The sequence below is a fragment of the Mirounga leonina genome, unplaced genomic scaffold (genome assembly GCF_011800145.1).
Source record: "Mirounga leonina isolate KUSES-001 unplaced genomic scaffold, KU_Mleo_1.0 Mir_175, whole genome shotgun sequence".
NCBI lineage: Eukaryota > Metazoa > Chordata > Mammalia > Carnivora > Phocidae > Mirounga > Mirounga leonina.
The window spans coordinates 29,830,403-29,847,028 of record NW_023270453.1 but is presented as its reverse complement, the minus strand read 5'-3'; the positions used below and the strand labels follow the sequence as shown (position 1 = coordinate 29,847,028).

The 16,626-nt window shown below is 52.3% G+C and overlaps 1 protein-coding gene across 7 annotated transcripts in view; it reads right to left on the bottom strand.

The window, feature by feature from the left end:
• Nucleotides 1-16,626, bottom strand: part of CIITA (class II major histocompatibility complex transactivator) — a 45,890-nt gene that overhangs the window by 10,961 nt on the left and 18,303 nt on the right. For all 7 annotated transcript variants that reach the window (XR_004682310.1, XM_035022269.1, XM_035022268.1 and 4 more), the window contains exons 2-11: nt 11,962-12,105; nt 11,626-11,721; nt 9,250-9,312; nt 8,991-9,071; nt 6,655-6,699; nt 5,851-6,003; nt 5,238-5,381; nt 4,126-4,290; nt 3,313-3,381; nt 852-2,505 (exon numbers count right to left, since the gene is read on the bottom strand). Coding sequence is in view for 6 of the 7 variants with exons in the window: in XM_035022269.1 (XP_034878160.1) it covers nt 852-2,505; nt 3,313-3,381; nt 4,126-4,290; nt 5,238-5,381; nt 5,851-6,003; nt 6,655-6,699; nt 8,991-9,071; nt 9,250-9,312; nt 11,626-11,721; nt 11,962-12,105 (2,614 nt within the window). In the remaining variant the exon portion in view is untranslated. The remainder of the gene's footprint in view (nt 1-851; nt 2,506-3,312; nt 3,382-4,125; nt 4,291-5,237; nt 5,382-5,850; nt 6,004-6,654; nt 6,700-8,990; nt 9,072-9,249; nt 9,313-11,625; nt 11,722-11,961; nt 12,106-16,626) is intronic.

Below are 16,626 nucleotides of genomic sequence, written 5' to 3'. Positions count from 1 at the left end.
TTTGGCTACCAGGAAGCTCAGCAGTAAATTCTTGGTTGAACCACTACAATGGTATAGGACTTTATAGCTTGGATAAAGTATATTTGGGGGGAAGGTGGGAGAAATTTTCTGCAGATTAGGCTAAAGTGATCAAACAGATCACAGAAGGATTTAAATGAGCCAAGTTAAGGAATCAAAGGGGTAGAATATGATCAGATGCAAGTTCTAGGAAGACTGCTCTGACGGTTGACTATGAAGTAGAATGGAAAAGGGAGATGGGAGGTGGGGAGCTCGAGGGGAGGCTGTGGCTTTAACCATGACAAAACAGTGGCTTGATTAGGGGATGGAGAGAAGAATACGAATTTGAGCCCAGATCAGTCTTAGATCCTAAATGTGGCCCAGTGCCTCGCACCTGTCAGGCCTTCAAATATTGGTTGAAGGGGCACCTGGGTGGCTCGGTCGGTTAAGCGCTGGACTCTTGGTTTGGGCTCAGGTCATGATCTCAGGGTCATGAGATCGAGCCCCATGTCTGGCTCTGCTCAGCGTGGAGTCTGCTTGAGATTCTTTCCCTCTTCCTCCCCCTCTACCCCTCCTCCCCCACCTCTCTAAAATAGAAAAAAAAAATTTAATTTAATTTAAAAAAACCCACAAATATTGGTTGAAGACGCTGCCCTTCACTGGCTGTGTGACCCTGGGCAAGCCGCTATCCCTCTCTGAGCCTGGACGTCCTCATCTTAAAAAGGAAGGAATCACTTCCGCCCGCCCCCCCCCCGGCTGCCATGCATACTAAACGAGACCCCACCGCGGTGCTTAGCACCGGGCACAGCGCCAAGACCACGGCGGAAGCCCTCTGCCCTGTCCCCTGCCCCCACCTGAAATGGGTGACGCAGCTGAGTCCCACGAGGCTCCCCAGCCCAGCGGGGTCAATGCCAGTGCTGCGGAGGTCCAGGGAGAAGTCTTGGCCGGCCGCCACCAAGGCACTGCACAGCACGTAGGTGTTGGGGGGTGTGAGCCGGGTGCCCAGGAAGGAGAGGCGGGCTGGAAGCCCCTGCACCACGTGCTGCCAGATCGCGGCGTCCGTGGCCTCATGCGCACAGTGCAGCAGTTCCAGCAGCCGCCCGGCCCGGAGCGTCCCTGGCTGCAGGCCCTTCAGGTACCTGCTGAGCACCTTCTGCTTCCTGGCCCCCACGGCGGCCGCAGCTGGCCCTGCCAGGGCTCCGAGGCAGTCGGCGTGAGGCTGGAAAAGCAGGCCAGCCAGGAAGCGCGGCACACCCTCCAGCCAGTTGTCATAGGGCCTCTTCTTCCTCGGGGTCAACGCCAAGTACTGCGGCAGCTCCTTGTCCTTGATTTCAGTGCTCAGGGCCAGCCACACGGCCCCCAGGAAGCACTGCAGGAGGAAGCTGGAGAAGGCCAGCTCCACGTCCGGGGCGCCCGGGATGGGCTGCACCAGGCCTTTGGCCACGGCCCAGGCCCTCACGGCGGCCGATGGGAACTGGCTGTCCTGCAGGGTGCCCCGGTGTCTGCGGCCCAGCTCCCAGGCCAGCCTGGCCAGTCCTGCCAGGGCCTCCGGGGGGCTGTCGCGGGCTGCGGGGCCCAGCAGGCCCACGTAGAGTCCTGTGAGCGTGGAGGGCAGCTCAGCCTTGTCACCCAGCTGTAGGAGGGCCTCGGAGAGCCGGCACACGGCCCGGCACACGGTGGGGCTGTGGCTGAGGCTGAGCAGGAACGGCTGGCCCTGGAGGAGGGCCAGGGCTCGCTCCTGGCATGCAGTCGCCCCAGCGCGCTCCAAGTAGTGCGTCATGTAGGTCTTGGCCTGCTCGGCTGAGAAGCCGGCCACCTCGAACAGGACGTTGGCCTTGCTCAGGCTCTGGGCCAGGCGGCCCCAGGGCCGGGCCGTGAGCAGCAGGGTGCAGCCTCGAAGCAGCTTCCGCTGGAAGAGTCCGGCCAGCAGCCCGCGGAGGGAGTGGGGCTCTGTGGACACGGGTCCGCCCGCGCTGTGCAGGAGGCCGTCTTGGGCTTCAAGCCCCTCGAAGGCGTCCAGGATGAGCAGAACCCGGTCGGGCCGCCTCAAGATGTATCTGAAGACCTCCTCGTCCACAGGCCGTGGCTGGGGGCCCAGGCAGAAGAGCAGATCCTGCAGGCGGTAAGTGTCCCCTTTGGCGTGGTCCAAACAGTGGCAGGGGAAGTAGAAGACGAAGTCATACTGGGGCAACTGGCCGCAGGCCCAGGCCCGGCTCACTTCCCGGGCCCAACGGCTCTTCCCCTGTCCTGCTTTGCCCAGCACGGCGATCACCTGCGTCTCCCGCGGCCGCCGGCAGTCCCCGGCAGCCCCCAGCACCTCGGCCAGACCCCCGCGGGCCAACTGCCTCTCTGCCCAGTCCGGGGTGGCCAGCTCCCTCTCCTGGTTTTTGCCACTGCTCCTCTCCAGCCGTGCTTTCACCAGCTCCACCTCCACCAGGATGCCTTCCGGGCCGGCGAGCTCAGCCTGGTACTTGTCCCGTAGGGAGCTGCAGAACTGCTCCACACTCTCTGCAAAGGCCCAAGGGTGGGTGTGTGTGTGCGCGCGCGCACGTGCTGTGCGGGGAGGGTGCTAGCGCCACCACGAGGCCAGCCCGACCACCAGCTGTGCCAGTCAGTCCCCACCCACTGCCTTCTTTATTACTGCCTCTCTCAGTTACGCAGACATTCATTCATTCACTCATTCACTCTCACACCTGTCATTCACCTGTCTTCTTCCTTGTTTATCTATCCGCCCCTTCATTTACTCACTAACCCCCTTCTGCTTTTGCTCCCTCACTATAGGAAGGCCATGGGGTGGGGGGCAGTGTTAAGGTTTAAGAGAGTGGAATCCATGTATCTGGTTAAAATCCCAGCTCCACCGCTAATTACTGTGATAATTAGTATCACTGGGATGCCCCAGGAGTCCCTCATCTGCAAAAGGGGGATAACATTAGGGCTGTTTGTGACATGCATGATTTAATATATCTGCTTAGAAAAGCACGCGGAACGGAGTAAGATTTAGGAGCTCGGTCATCCTCTCATCATCTCATCTCCCATCGCCCCTGTGCCCAGAGTCAGCCCCCTCCTTCATCCATCTCTCCCCTCATTCATTCCCTTGGGCTGGAAAACAAGGTGCCAACACCTGGTGTGGGCTTATGAGGGCAGGACCTCAGCACATGTGACTTGCTCATAGAATCAAGTGAGCAAGTGAACGGATGCATGAGCAAGACCACCAACAGAGAAGGGCTGAGTACGTGTTGAGTGAGTGAGTGAAATAGAAGCAGACCCGGGCTTCCACCTCCTGCCCCAGGGCACAGAGAGTCCACCACCACTTACCAGGCCATTTCAGAGGCTTGCTGGAGACCTCGTGAGCTGCCCGGCTTTGGGTAGGGGACATCTGGTCCTCTGGAGATGAAGAAGTTCAGGTGAGGGGCCTGCCTGGGGACCTTCCTGCCTCGGGGACATTCAGTCCTCCGAGGCTCCCAAAGGCAGAACCAACGGGGGCGGGGGGGTGGCTGGGTCTTCCCCAAGACAACAGTCATAAGGTGGTGACCTGAGGCTGTATCCTACTCAAAGAGGCTTTTAACTGGACCAGCTGTGCTTTATTATTATTTTTTTAAGATTTATTTATTTATTTGACAGAGAGAGACACAGTGAGAGAAGGAACACAAGCAGGGGGAGTGGGAGACGGAGAAGCAGGCTTCCCGCTGAGCAGGGAGCCTGATGTGGGGCTTGATCCCGGGACCCCGGGATCATGACCTGAGCTGAAGGGAGATGCTTAATGACTCAGCCACCCAGGCACCCCTAACTGGGCCAGCTATGCTTTAAAAATTTTCACCAATGTTTTAAAAATCACAGTATCTATGTAAAAACTGAGATTTGTAGATTCTGCTGACAAATCAGAAGATCTGGCCACACTGGGTCTGGTTTCGTGCTGGGTGGCAAGTAGCTGAAGGCCAGTTGTCCGGTTTAGGTGGAACACGTGTTCTCTCATGCCTTCCACTCCCTGGAGACCCCCCCTACCTTGTTTTACCCTTAAACGCAGCCTGCCTGTCCCTGTGGGTGGCCTGGTCTGTGAACCTGATTGAGATGATTCCAGGGCCTCCGTCCTGCTTCCTGAAACTCTCACCGGCCCCCGAGGGTCCTTACCTGTCGTATTTGCACGGGAGGTCAAGGCTGGTTCTGGCATTCCAGGAAGGTCAGCTGCAGACGGGGCAAAGGGGCTGGTGGAGCCGGGCCGATCTGGGAACTTGGGGAGGCTCTGCACAGCTGGGCCACTGGAAGGAAGCACTTGGCTGGCCTGGGGCATCTCGCCTACATTGGGACAATGGGAAGGGTTAGAACAATCAGGTGTCCACCCAGGACCCCACTTGGGTCACCCCCACCCCATCCCAAAGGAGGCTGTGTGGCTTGGGAAGTGTGGGGAGGAGACTGGGGAACTCCCAGAGGAAGACATTTCAGGACAGGACTGAGGAAAGAACTCTGGAGTTACCCCTAGCTCACCGAGACTTGGTTTCCCCACCTGTGAAATGGGCACAGTCAGCTCACAGAGAGCTTAGGGCAAGTGCTACTATAACATTCTTCCTGCTATACGGTCAGTGCTCATTTGCCAGGAGGTCAGGTCAGGGATGCTCCCTTCCTTCTGGACCACCAGCACACTATACGAAAAACTGGCATACAACATTTAAAGGATGCTCTTAGTTTGGGTGGAAGTCTCCCCACCTGACTTCATCCTCTCTCCCATCCCTGAGAGCCCAAAGGAGACTTGCCCTGGGCAATTCACAACTCCTCAGTGTGGGAGGTCAGCAGAGACCATCCTGCCGATCAGGAAATAAGGCAATTCCAAAAAAGCCACGCAAGGATGCACACCAAAACAGTTCACCACTCTATACTAAGAGTGCAGAAGAGCCTCATTAACTCTTGTAAGCATCTCATTTTGTTTGGCTTGTGGATGAGCATGAATCAATGGGATTTTTAAATATAATAAAGTTTAATACAAAGGAAAAAAGGCAAAACTAAGGCTTGGTGGGGAAAAGTGATACATAGAAAGTCCAGCCCCTGGGTGGGTGGGTCACTCACCCCGACCACCTTGGGGAGCTCTGCCCTTATGCTTTGATATTTGGGAAAGGGGGTCAGAGAAGGGTGTTCTGGGGACGGAGGATCATAAGAAGGTGCCAAATGCCGGGGGTTGGGGGAGGACAGGGTCAGGGAGTAGTCAGGTAGCCGCGAGAAGGGATGGGGGGCAGGCTTTGAACACTCACCTTGATAAATGACCATACCAGACACCCCCGTCCCAGCCCCTGAGATTTGCCAGAGCCCCTGGGGCAGAGAGGGGAGGGCAGGGATGATCTGGATGCGTCCAGCAGGAAGACTCGGGCAGCTCAGCAAGGAACTGGAAGGGGGCACTGGGGAGACAAAGGCAGTGAGGTGGGATCCTCCAGAGCAGCAATGTTCGTAATCCTGTTCTCTAATTATCCGATTAAGATCCGACTCCCTTTCTAAAGGGCAGGCTCCTCTGTCCCCCCAGAGCAGCAGCTGTGTCTGTCTTGCCCGTGGTGGTGTCCCCAGCACCCGGCAGAGTGGCGGGCACAGACAAGGTGCTCAGTGCATAACTGATGAATGAAGAGAGCTGATGAGCAAATGCCCTAATGGGTGGGGACTCCCTGCTATATCTCCCAGGGATGTTTCCTTCCAAGGCACATTCTCTGGCACAGGCTGAGCTGATGGGGACCCTGAGGATGGGACTAACTGGGATGGAAGTGGGTGACACCAAGGGGCGGTTCCTGTCCCTGGTGGGCCCTACCATGGCCACTCTTCAGGCACCCCCAGGGAAGGGGGGGTAGGAAGCCTACCCTCTCTAAGTCCCTAACGTACCAGGCATCAGGATGGTCTCCTCCAGCCAGGTCTGGCTGGATGCTGGCTCCTTGTTGAACACAGCAGGTGGTGACAGGCAGGGCAGAGCTGCAGAGTCACTCACTGACCCGACCACGAACGTGCCAGTCACCATGGGCACAGCGAGGGGCTCAGCTGTGAGCAAGACGACCATGTTAGATCCAGGGGACCACGGATGCGATCTGAATGGGTGCCTGGTGGGGCCCTTCTAGGGAGGATGGCAGAAGCACAGTAGATCTCTCTCCGGGTGGTTGGAGGGAGCTCCCATCCTCTTCTCAGCCCTGGGTGAAGCTGCTTTGTCTTCCTCACTCTGTGCCACTCAGGGGCTGGTCTCCCCCACTTTGCAATAACAACAGGGTGGGATGAGAGGGCAGGTGGAGGGAGAGGAGGCAGCCTCTGGTGGGAGGAGGCGGTGAGCCTGGGGAAAGGCTCGCTGAGGCATGGGGCTCTCGGGAGGCCAGAGGGCACTGGGTGACCAGCTGACCCTAGGTGACTCTGTACTCCAAAAGGAGAAGTGTGGTCTGGAGGGGCAGTGGAGTAAGGCGGGAGGCGGGGTCTCGGCTCTGACTCAGAATTAAGAAGGGGTGTCAGGGCAGAGGCTTTGTGGGAGAAGTTGAATCTCCCAGCAGCCTTCAAACTGCAGAGAGGGGGCTGTGGAACCGTGATCTTGGTTTGAATCCCAACTCCGCCTCTCACTAGCTGTGTGATCTTGGACAAGGGACCTCACCTCTCTGAGCCCTGGCTTCCCTGCCTCACAGTCTCCCCGGGTGCACCCCACCCGCTCACCCAGCTTCCTGTGCTTCACGTCCACGGGCAGCTCCTCTGGGAAGGCTGCAGAGAAAACATCATGGTCAACCGCCCCAAGGAAGTTGTGGTCCCAGCCATGAGGGGCCCATGAACCCCAGCAGCCCACATGGCCTTGCCTTAAATGGCTGGAAAGTGGCCTTGCAGCTCTCAGCCCCTCCCCTTCCCCTGACCCTTCCTGCCCTGCTTGTCTGCTTGCGCCCAAACCCCACCTTGAAGACCCAGGGCAGTGAGGGACTGGAAGAGGCCGAAGCGCAAAGGGCACACAAGACGCGTTTGAGTTTAGAAAAATAAAAATGAAAACAACAACAACCTGCTTAGGGTCCCTCCCTAGCCTTGTGTCTTTGCAACAGAGCCTTTCTGAACCTTGGATCGCTCATCTGTGAAACAGAGGCGGGGCTTCCTACTTTGCAGGAGTACGTGGAAAATCGGTGAGCTAGGGACCAAGTGCCAGCACAGTGACGGAGGAAAACCCTATGTGTCCCTGAGCCAGGGGCTGGCGAAACAAATCACAGTTCACCCACCCAGTGAATTTCCACACAGCCCTAAAAAAGAATAAGAATGCTAACGGACGTATGGGGAAGTGTACTGGTGTCTGCAATTTACTTTGAAATGTTCCCAAAATAAAACGAGTGGATGAGTGGGTGGAGAGAGGGGTGGACAGATGGAGAGAGATGTGTTTAGGCAAATACAGCCAAACATCAACTGGAGACTGTTAGCGCTACATGGTTCTTTGCAGTACGATTCTTTCACCTTTATTCTATGTTGAAAAGTTTCATAGTAAAATGCTGGGGAAAATATTTATCAAATAAAACAAACAAACAAAAAAAGCAAGCCAGCAAGAGGAATTCCCTGGAAGGAACCGGCAACATAGGCTGTTTTCAGGGAGGAAAACTGAGGGTCTGGGGGACAGGGGTGGGAGGGAGTTTTTTTTGTGTTCACTGACTATCCTTGCACCTTTTGAATTTTTATAGCATGCACCTGCTTCACCTGTTGACAAATGAAGAAATCGGTACAAGTCCGACACATGGTCTGGAGCATAGGAAGCTCTCACTCGACTGTTGAGCTCATTTTACAGATATGTTCATTCAGCGGACATTTACTGAGGCACTACAGCACGCCCTGTGTTAGAACTTAGTTAATGAGTCCAGAAGACAAGAGACAAGATCGCTGTCCTCACATTGGGAACTAGTCAAAAAGCAATTAAAAAAAAAAAAAAAGAAGAAGAAGAAGAAGTCCAGATGGTGGCAAGCACTAAGGGGCTAGGAGAGACACAAACAAGGTGAAAACCAGCGAGGTGATCCATGTGGAAGGGTGGTCAGGGAAGGCCTTCAGGAGGAGGTGACAGGTTAGCCAAGACCTCAAGGATTCAAAGGAGCCTGCAATGGGAAGAACTGGGAAAAGGGCATTCCAGATAGAACTGCAAGTGCAAGAGCCCCGAGGCTGGAGGCTGGGAAGGGTACGTGAGTTCTAGGAACGGTAGGAAGCCAGTGTGGCTGGAATGTCCTGGCCCAGGGCAAGCTTGGAAAGGTGGGAAGGACCAGATCATATAGGCCTTGTGTATATATTTTGTAGTCCTTGGAGCTATTTTTTTTTTTTTAAAGATTTTATTATTTATTTATTTATTTGAGAGAGAGAGAATGAGAGAGAGCACATGAGAGGGGGGAGGGTCAGAGGGAGAAGCAGACTCCCTGCCGAGCAGGGAGCCCGATGCGGGACTCGATCCCGGGACTCCAGGATCATGACCTGAGCCGAAGGCAGTCGCTTAACCAACTGAGCCACCCAGGCGCCCCTGTAGTCCTTGGAGCTTTAACAGGACAGCAGAATGATCTGATTTGCATTTAAAAGCTCATAGGGACTGCCAGTAAGGACAGATTAAGGAGAAACGGAGACAGAATAGGAGGCTCAGAGAGGGACAAGCACTTGCTCAAGGCCATACAACCCATAGATAGCAGACCCAGGACTCAAACCCAGTTCTTGCTGACTCCAGAATCTATGGTTAAAGACACCTCCCTCAAATACAGGGGTGACAACTAAGGATGAAAGAGAAGCCAGAGCCCAAATGGCCTTTGGGAAATGGCAATCAAGACAGCCAGGGGCAGAGACACACCTGGAGAATGGCCATTAGCACCTGGGCTGTCTGCTTCTTCCCTGGGTCACCAGGGAACAGCAGTGAGGGGAGTGAGGGGTAGAACGTCCAAACCCAGGCAGAGCAGACAGGACTTAACAAGGGAAGCCACTGGGAGCCACAGGAGGCTCTGGAGCCAAGGCAGGGCCAGGAGTCAAGCAGGCCGAGGTCAGATCAGAGAGGGGCTTACGTCTTTTCTGACTTTTCTGCCCTGCTTCCTCCAGCACCTCGACACTCTCGCTGATCATTTCTTCCAATCCTATATGCTCAACTTAGGAAAAAAAAAAAAGACACCAACACGTAGTCAGTGGATGCCCAAAGTGAGCCTTCATTGTCCCTATGTTGGGGTGGGATCTGACTGCCCTTCAAAGGGTGGTCATCAGGTATTATGATGCTCCCCAAGGAACAAGGAAGGAAACGCAGGCTGAGCCAAGAATCCCCCAACTTACTGAAAATGTCTTTGCCCAGACCATCCAGTTGGGAGTCCTGAAACACGTACTGGTCCAGTTCCGCTGCCCAGACAAGGAAAAGAACAGTCAGTCCATGAGTTTTCTGAACACCTCTTGTGTGCCTGGTCTTGGGGTAGGTACCAGGGAACTGTGACCCTCCAGCCTTGGCACACACGGGGGTGCTCAATCAGCATTTGCTGAATGAATGATCAAATTAATGAAGGAACCCTGAACCTTCATGGGCTCTTAATCTAATTGAAGGGATGATATGCATCCATGAAAACTTAACTATCGCTGTCAAGTAGTACAATGCAGTGTGGTAGAGTTGTCACGGGCTTTAAGTTTAAATCCCAGCTCTAACCCCCATTAACCCTACTAGCTGTGCAAACTTGGACCAACTGCTTAACCTCTCTGGGACTCCACGGCCTCATCTGTGTAATGAGAACAAAAAATGCCTGCAACCCAGGGATGGATGGTGAGGATTAGAGGCTCCACCTCTAAGTTAAAGCATCAAAAATAGTAGCTAGGACACCAAAAGCACTTACTAAATAGTGGTTAATTATATAAAGTGGTACATGACTTGGAGCCCAGGGGAAGACAGCTATCATGGCAAGAGGTCAGAGGAAAGAGTGTATGGTGGCGCAGGTCTGTCAGGGAGGGCTCCTGAGGGAAGGGATCCTGGAGCCAGGCCTTGAAAGATGGTCACAGTCAGAGAGATGGGAAGTGGAGGGCTTCGGGCAGTGAGGACAGAGTGAGGAAAGTGTTTGAAAAACTCAGAGACAGGTGTCCGCAGGGAAGTTTCATGCTGGGGGAAAGGTAGGGTTGATTTTATCAGCAATGGAGAGCCATAAAAGGGGAGCAGTGACCATGATGACTATGACGATGGTGATGGTGGTCGTGGAGGGGGGTGCCTAACTTACTCTTTGCAAATTCCTTTCCTAAACACTTTACACATAGAAACTCATCCAAACCTCAGCCATCCCATGAGGCGGGTGTGATTATTACATCCACTATGCACATATGGAAGCCATTTTCTAGACATATTTCAAGATGCCTCAAATGACTGGATGCTCAGGCCAGAGCCTGGCTTTCTAGAAGCACAGAGAAAGCCCACAGACTTGAGCAACAGATTTGGATGAAGCTTCTGCCTCACCTTGCTTTGGCAGCTTCCACTTCCTGTGTAGATGCCCCCAAGTGAAAAGCCCCTAAATCCTAAGTAATGCTCAAATCCTTCATCACTGCCTCCAGTTGTGAGGAATATGAATGCCCTCAGCACCAAACACTTCTGCTTCCTCAAGTAAGTTCCCAAGAAGGAAAGGAAGTGGGCAGATTTCTCAGTTCTGTAATTTTTGAGACACATAGTTACTACTCTCCATTTTCCACTTTGTGTGCTGCAGGATTAACTGTGCACTGGGGAAAGACTGGCCACATTCACGTTAAGCACAGACCTCCTGAGTGATGTGGTTCTTGGGTTACCAGGAAAAAGGCCACGAAAAACGGTTGTACAGGTTGTTCACTGCACAAGGGTGCCCAGCAAGAGGACAAATGGGGGCTGCATCCTCCAGAAAAAGGGGCATCTTTTTCTAATTCAACAGAGCCTCTGTATGAGATAGTGGTGAGGAGGGAGCCTTTACCCCACTCCCCTCCAAAAAACAAAAACAAAAACCAACAGCAACACATCTCTCCAAAGAGTTCTGCCCTTATCTGAAAATAGTAGCCCTTTTTAAACCTGCAAATCAGCCTCTCAGCTTAAGCCTTAGAGAACCTCTCCACCCTAGACTCTTTCCTTTTCGTGGTTAAAAATAAGGACTTTGAAATGAGAAAGACCTAGCTTTGAATCTCAGAGCTGCCCATTACTATCTCTAATGCAGCCTTGGGTACACTGTTTTACCTCTCTAAGCCTCGATTTCCTCCTCCATAAAATGGAGATACTAATAGGATCTACTTCCTTTGTTGTTGTAAGGATTCAATGCAATAACACACATACAGTGATCTGCATGCAACAAGTGCGCCCAAATGGTAGGTATTACAAATACTAGAGTAGTCTGGCTTAGGAGCTAGGGAGAAGACAGGGAGGGGTATATGGTATGGGCTGTGTGGAAGGAAGTAAAGAAGAGCAAGAAATATAAAAAGATACAGAACTGGAGGCAGAGGATACAAAAGTGAGACTTTTTTTGCCTGGTGGTCATTGGCCAAGGGGTCAATCTCCCTTCTTCCCTGGGGTCTCTTTTCTAGCCCTTGCTTTGCATCCCCCTTGCCCTAATTTATGAGGGAGGAGACTGCTGTGGCTTGTGGTGAATGGGTGACGTTACCAAAAGAGAAAAAGGAACTCTTCCCCTCAACTGGCCCTTTTCTGGGTTCAGAATGCTTCCTCACCGATATTGGCATAAGCCTCCCTGGTCTCTTCATCACCTTCCATGTCACACAACAGTTTGCTGAACTGTTCGCAGTTGATGGTGTCCATGTCGGGTTCTGGAGGGAAAAGCCCCATGGATGAAGCAGGAAAGGTTTGGGAAGAGGGCTGGTGGGGAAGGAAGGAGGTGGGGCGGGGCTGGGAGAACTCCCCTTTGGAAAGCAAACAAGCGTTTGGAGCTGTCCGCGGTGCTGACCAGAGTTCAGCGGCCAGAACGTCGCCCAGTTGCTGACTGTCTCCACCGCAGGCTGAGGGGGGTGAGGAAGGACTTGGGAGGGGCCAGAGGGAGGAGAGCCCACCTGAGCAGAGCTCAATCTCTTCTCTAGCCAGGTCCGTCTGGTCATAGAGGTGGTAGAGCTGCAAGGGATCGGCACTGCTGTTGAGAAGCTCCAGGTACCCGCCTTCTAGAGACCCCAACTCCATGGCGGCACACTGTCCGCTGCCTGGAAGGAAGACACATTTAGTCAGTGCAGGGAGCATTGGAAAGATGTAGAGAATTAACACCTACCATAGCTCCTAGCTGGATCACCTGGTGAAGGCCAGGGTTTGGGAGAGCCAAAGAAAGTGAGCAGAAGTACTCATTCAGCACCTCTTATATGCTCTGGGCAGTGGAGAGAGCAAGTCATATCTCCTTCCTCCAAGGAACTTATAATCGCTCTGGGAAGATGCCCACCATACAGGGAAAGGAAGTGGGGAAGTGTAGATTCAAGACACCTTACACCTGGGATCCAGGAGACTTGAGGTCCACATCTAGTGCGGCCATGAGTGATAACAGTTGAGATTTGCAGAGCACCTACCTTGTGCCAGACACATGGGCTAGCACATTCCATTCTCACATCAACAATCATATGAGGTAGATACTCTTACTATCCTCAATTTCCACATGAAAACGCTGAGGATCAGAGACGTGAGGTGACTTACATAAGGTGACCCAAGTCCAAGTGGAACCCAGATCTGGTTCTGGGCATTCTGACGCAGGGATATGCAATTAAGCCCTATGCTCTATCTACTGCCTTGGGTGACCTCGAGCAAGTCTCTGCTCCTCTCTGTGCCTCAGTTTCCTAATCTGTAAATTGAAGGAGTCGGGGCAGATTCTAAGATTCTTTTTTTTTTGTTTTTTTTTTTTTAGAGTTTATTTATTTATTTGAGACAGAGAGAATGAGAGAGAGAGAGAGCACATGAGAGGGGGGAGGGTCAGAGGGAGAAGCAGACTCCCCGCCGAGCTGGGAGCCCCGATGCGGGGCTCGATCCAGGGACCCCAGGATCATGACCTGAGCCGAAGGCAGTCGCTTAACCAACTGAGCCACCCAGGCACCCCTGATTAAAGACTCTTAATAGGAGTTTGGTGCCCTAGGCACATCCCTTTGAGATTCTTCATTTGGTGAAGGGCATATCAGATACCTTAGATACCACTTCATTCAATCTTCCAAACACCCTGGACATGTCCACACAAAAACTTGTGTATGAAATTTCATAGATGCATAATTCATAATAGCCAAAATATGGACACAACTCAAGTATCTATCAATAAATGAATGAACAAACAAAATGTGATAAATCCATACAATGGAATACTATTCAGCCATAAAAAGAATAAAGTACTGACACAGGCTACAGCATGAATGAAACTTGAAAACATGACACTCAGGGAAAGAAGCCAGACACAATGGGCCATAGATGGTATGATGCCATGTATATGGAATGTGCAGAATAGGCAAATCTTTACAGATAAAGTAGATTAGTGGTTGGTTAGGGTTGGGAGAGAGTTGTGGAAAAAACTGGGGAGAAAATGATCATAGAGGTGGGGCTTTTTTTGTGGGGATGTCAAAAATGTTCTTTAGCTAATGTGGGGATTGTTGTACAACTCTGTGAATATACTAAAAAGACCACTGAACGGTGCATTTTAAATGAGTGAATTGTGGGACATCCTGGTGGCTCAGTCGGTTAAGCATCCAGTTCTTGATTTCAGCTCAGGTCATGATCCCAGGGTTCTGGGATCAAGCCCCACGTCTGGCTCCTGGCTCAGCGGGGAGCCTGCTTTTCCCTCTCCCTCTGCCTCTCCCCCTGCTCATGCTCCCTCTCTCTCTGTACCTCTCTGTCTCAAATAAAAAGTAAAATCTTAAAAAAAATGGGTGAATTACACACTATGTGAATTACATCCCATTAAAGCTACAAAAGCAAAACAAAAACCGACCCAGGAAGATAGGCATTATTGTTTCCATTTTGCAGATGAGGCCAACTAGTCTCCCTGATAATACGCAGTTCTTGCTGGCTAGAGCCACTCTGAAGGCTTATGCCCACAGCTCCAGGTTCCTGCTCTACTCCCTAGTGGGTTCATTTCCCAGACCCCCTGTAACAAAGTTACAAACTGAGCAGCTTAAAACAACAGAGCCTTAGTCGCTCACGGTTCTGGGGGCCAGAAGTCCAAAATTAAGGTGTTGCCAGAAGCTCTAGGGGACAGTTCTTCCTTGCCTCTTGTAGCTTCTAGAAACTCTCGGCATTCCTTTACTTGTGACTGTGTGGCCGAATCACTGTAATCTCTGCCTCAGTGGTCCCATCATCTCTTCTTCGTGTCTCAGATCTTCTGCCCCTCTCTTTTTTTTTTTTTAAGATTTTTTTATTTATTTATTTGAGACAGAGCGAATGAGAGAGAGAGAGCACATGAGAGGGGGGAGGGTTAGAGGGAGAAGCAGGCTCCCCGCCAAGCAGGGAGCCCGATGCGGGACTCGATCCAGGGACTCCAGGATCATGACCTGAGCCGAAGGCAGTCGCTTAACCAACTGAGCCACCCAGGCGCCCCTTCTGCCCCTCTCTTAAAAGGACACTTGCCGCTGGGTTTAGGGCCCACCTGCATAATCCAAGATGATCTTATTTCAAGGTCCTTAACTTGATTACACCTGCAAAGACGCTTTCTCCAAATAAGGTCACATTCACAGGTTCTAGGGATTTGATGTGGACATATCTTCTGGGGGCCCTCATTCAACCTCCTATACATGAAATGCAGACACTTCCTGGAAGGACTCAGAGTTTCTTGGAAGAGGCAAGAGGAGAGCTGGCCTTGAAGGCCAGAGGACCTGCCAGAGCCTTCTGAGTGCCCCCACTTGGGCCGCAAGAAAGTGGAGGTGAGGGAGAAGGACCGAAGAGGGTAGGGTCGGGAGAACACACACACACACACACACACACACACACACACACACACCTCACCACTGCCTTCCAGCTGCTTCTTTTCATTTGATTCATTAACAACACTCACTACCTATGGAGGGTCTCTGCACAGACCCCGGATATCACAGAGAATGAACTTTCCAGGCCAGCCTGGGGCCCTGGCTGGGGCTGCCTGTTGATAATGGGTTGGGTGGGGGCCGCAGGGACCCAAACATCACACACTTGCCTCAAAGGTCCAGCCAGCCATGACTGGAGGAAGCGGAACTGAAAGATGGGGTCCCCACCCTTTTCTTGTCATGAAGCCAAGCCTGGGGGGCGGAGGAGAAGAATTCCACCCCTCCCGGTACAGTGGCTTGAGACCAGAGAAGAAATCTGTTCTCTCCAGAGAGGTAAGAAAAGACCCCCCCACCCACTCAAATCTTGCCGGGTGCCTTCCTCCCCTTTTCAGTCTGGGGTATTTATGGACAGCTTACATTGTCACAATCCACCTGTTTTTCCAGGCAGCCAGATCTGGTGACAACAGCTCTGGATTGAGCCTAACCATTTCGCCAATGAGTCAGGTGACTTTGGTCAAGTTCCCCAAACTGTTTTTTCACAGGGTAACAGGTCTGCCAGAGGCCTTCAAGTCCAACCTCCTTCACTCTACACAGCAGATGAGACCCTGAGAAGGGACACGACTTGCTCAAGTCCCCATAGCCTGTCCCTGGCCAAGCCTGCACCTGATCCCTCCCCAGCACAAGACTCTCAGTCCAGTGCTCTTTCCTGCCGATCAAAATGTTTCTGTTCAATGAACAATCCCCATCATATCTAGGCCCAGGAATAGGGAAGGACCAGGTCCTATCGCAGAAGGGTGATGGCAGGAGGTGCCATGGAGAGGAGCTTGAAGAAGTATAACCCAGCCCCACTATTGACGGGCTCAGCTTCAAACTTTGGACAACATTGCCAAATGCGATCAGACCCCAGAGAAACACACTGACGGAAGAGAAAAAAGCCAACTTGCATGAGCTTGGGAGTCAAATTGCCTGCCTCTGAAATCATTCCTACCTACCAACTCACCACAACCTGGGCAAGTTCATTTTATCAACCTCCTGGAGCCTCGGTTTCCTGATCTGTAAAATGGGAATAATAACCGGTAACTCATTAGGATCCGGTGAGTTAATTCTCATAAAGCCCTCAGAAAGGTGACTGGCCCTTAGCAAGCATTTAGTGAATGGTGGCTTAGAACGGCATCCAGCACATACATGGTGAGCAAATGTGGGAGATGACCATCATCATCACTATCATTATTTATGATTATTAATTCGCTTCTAACCTCTGTGGAGTTGACAAAGGGGCCCTTCCTTTTTCATTCCTCCATAAGTCACAACACTGTGAAGCCAAGCTTTCTGTTCTTTTACTTAAGGAGATCCCACAGACCCCATAGGAACAAGAAAGTCCCACAGCCAGCAGTGCAGCCTGGGAGGTCTGCTCATGTCCCCCATCGCTACCACTGAGGAGTGCCTGGGAAAAAAGTCATCCATGGGCCCAAGTTCTGTGTCATTGGCTAAACCCAGATAAGAAGACATTTACTCTTGGGGTGCCTGGGTGGCTCAGTCAGTTAAGTGTCTGGCTCTTGATTTCGGCTCAGGTCATGATCTCAGGGTCATGAGATTGAGCCCCACATTGGGCTCCATGCTGAGCATGGAGCCTGCTTAAGATTCTTTCTCTCACTCCTCCTCTGCTTCCAACCCCTCCACTCATGTGCTCTCAAAGAAGAAGAAGAAGAAGAAGAAGAAGAAGAAGAAGAAGAAGAAGAAGAA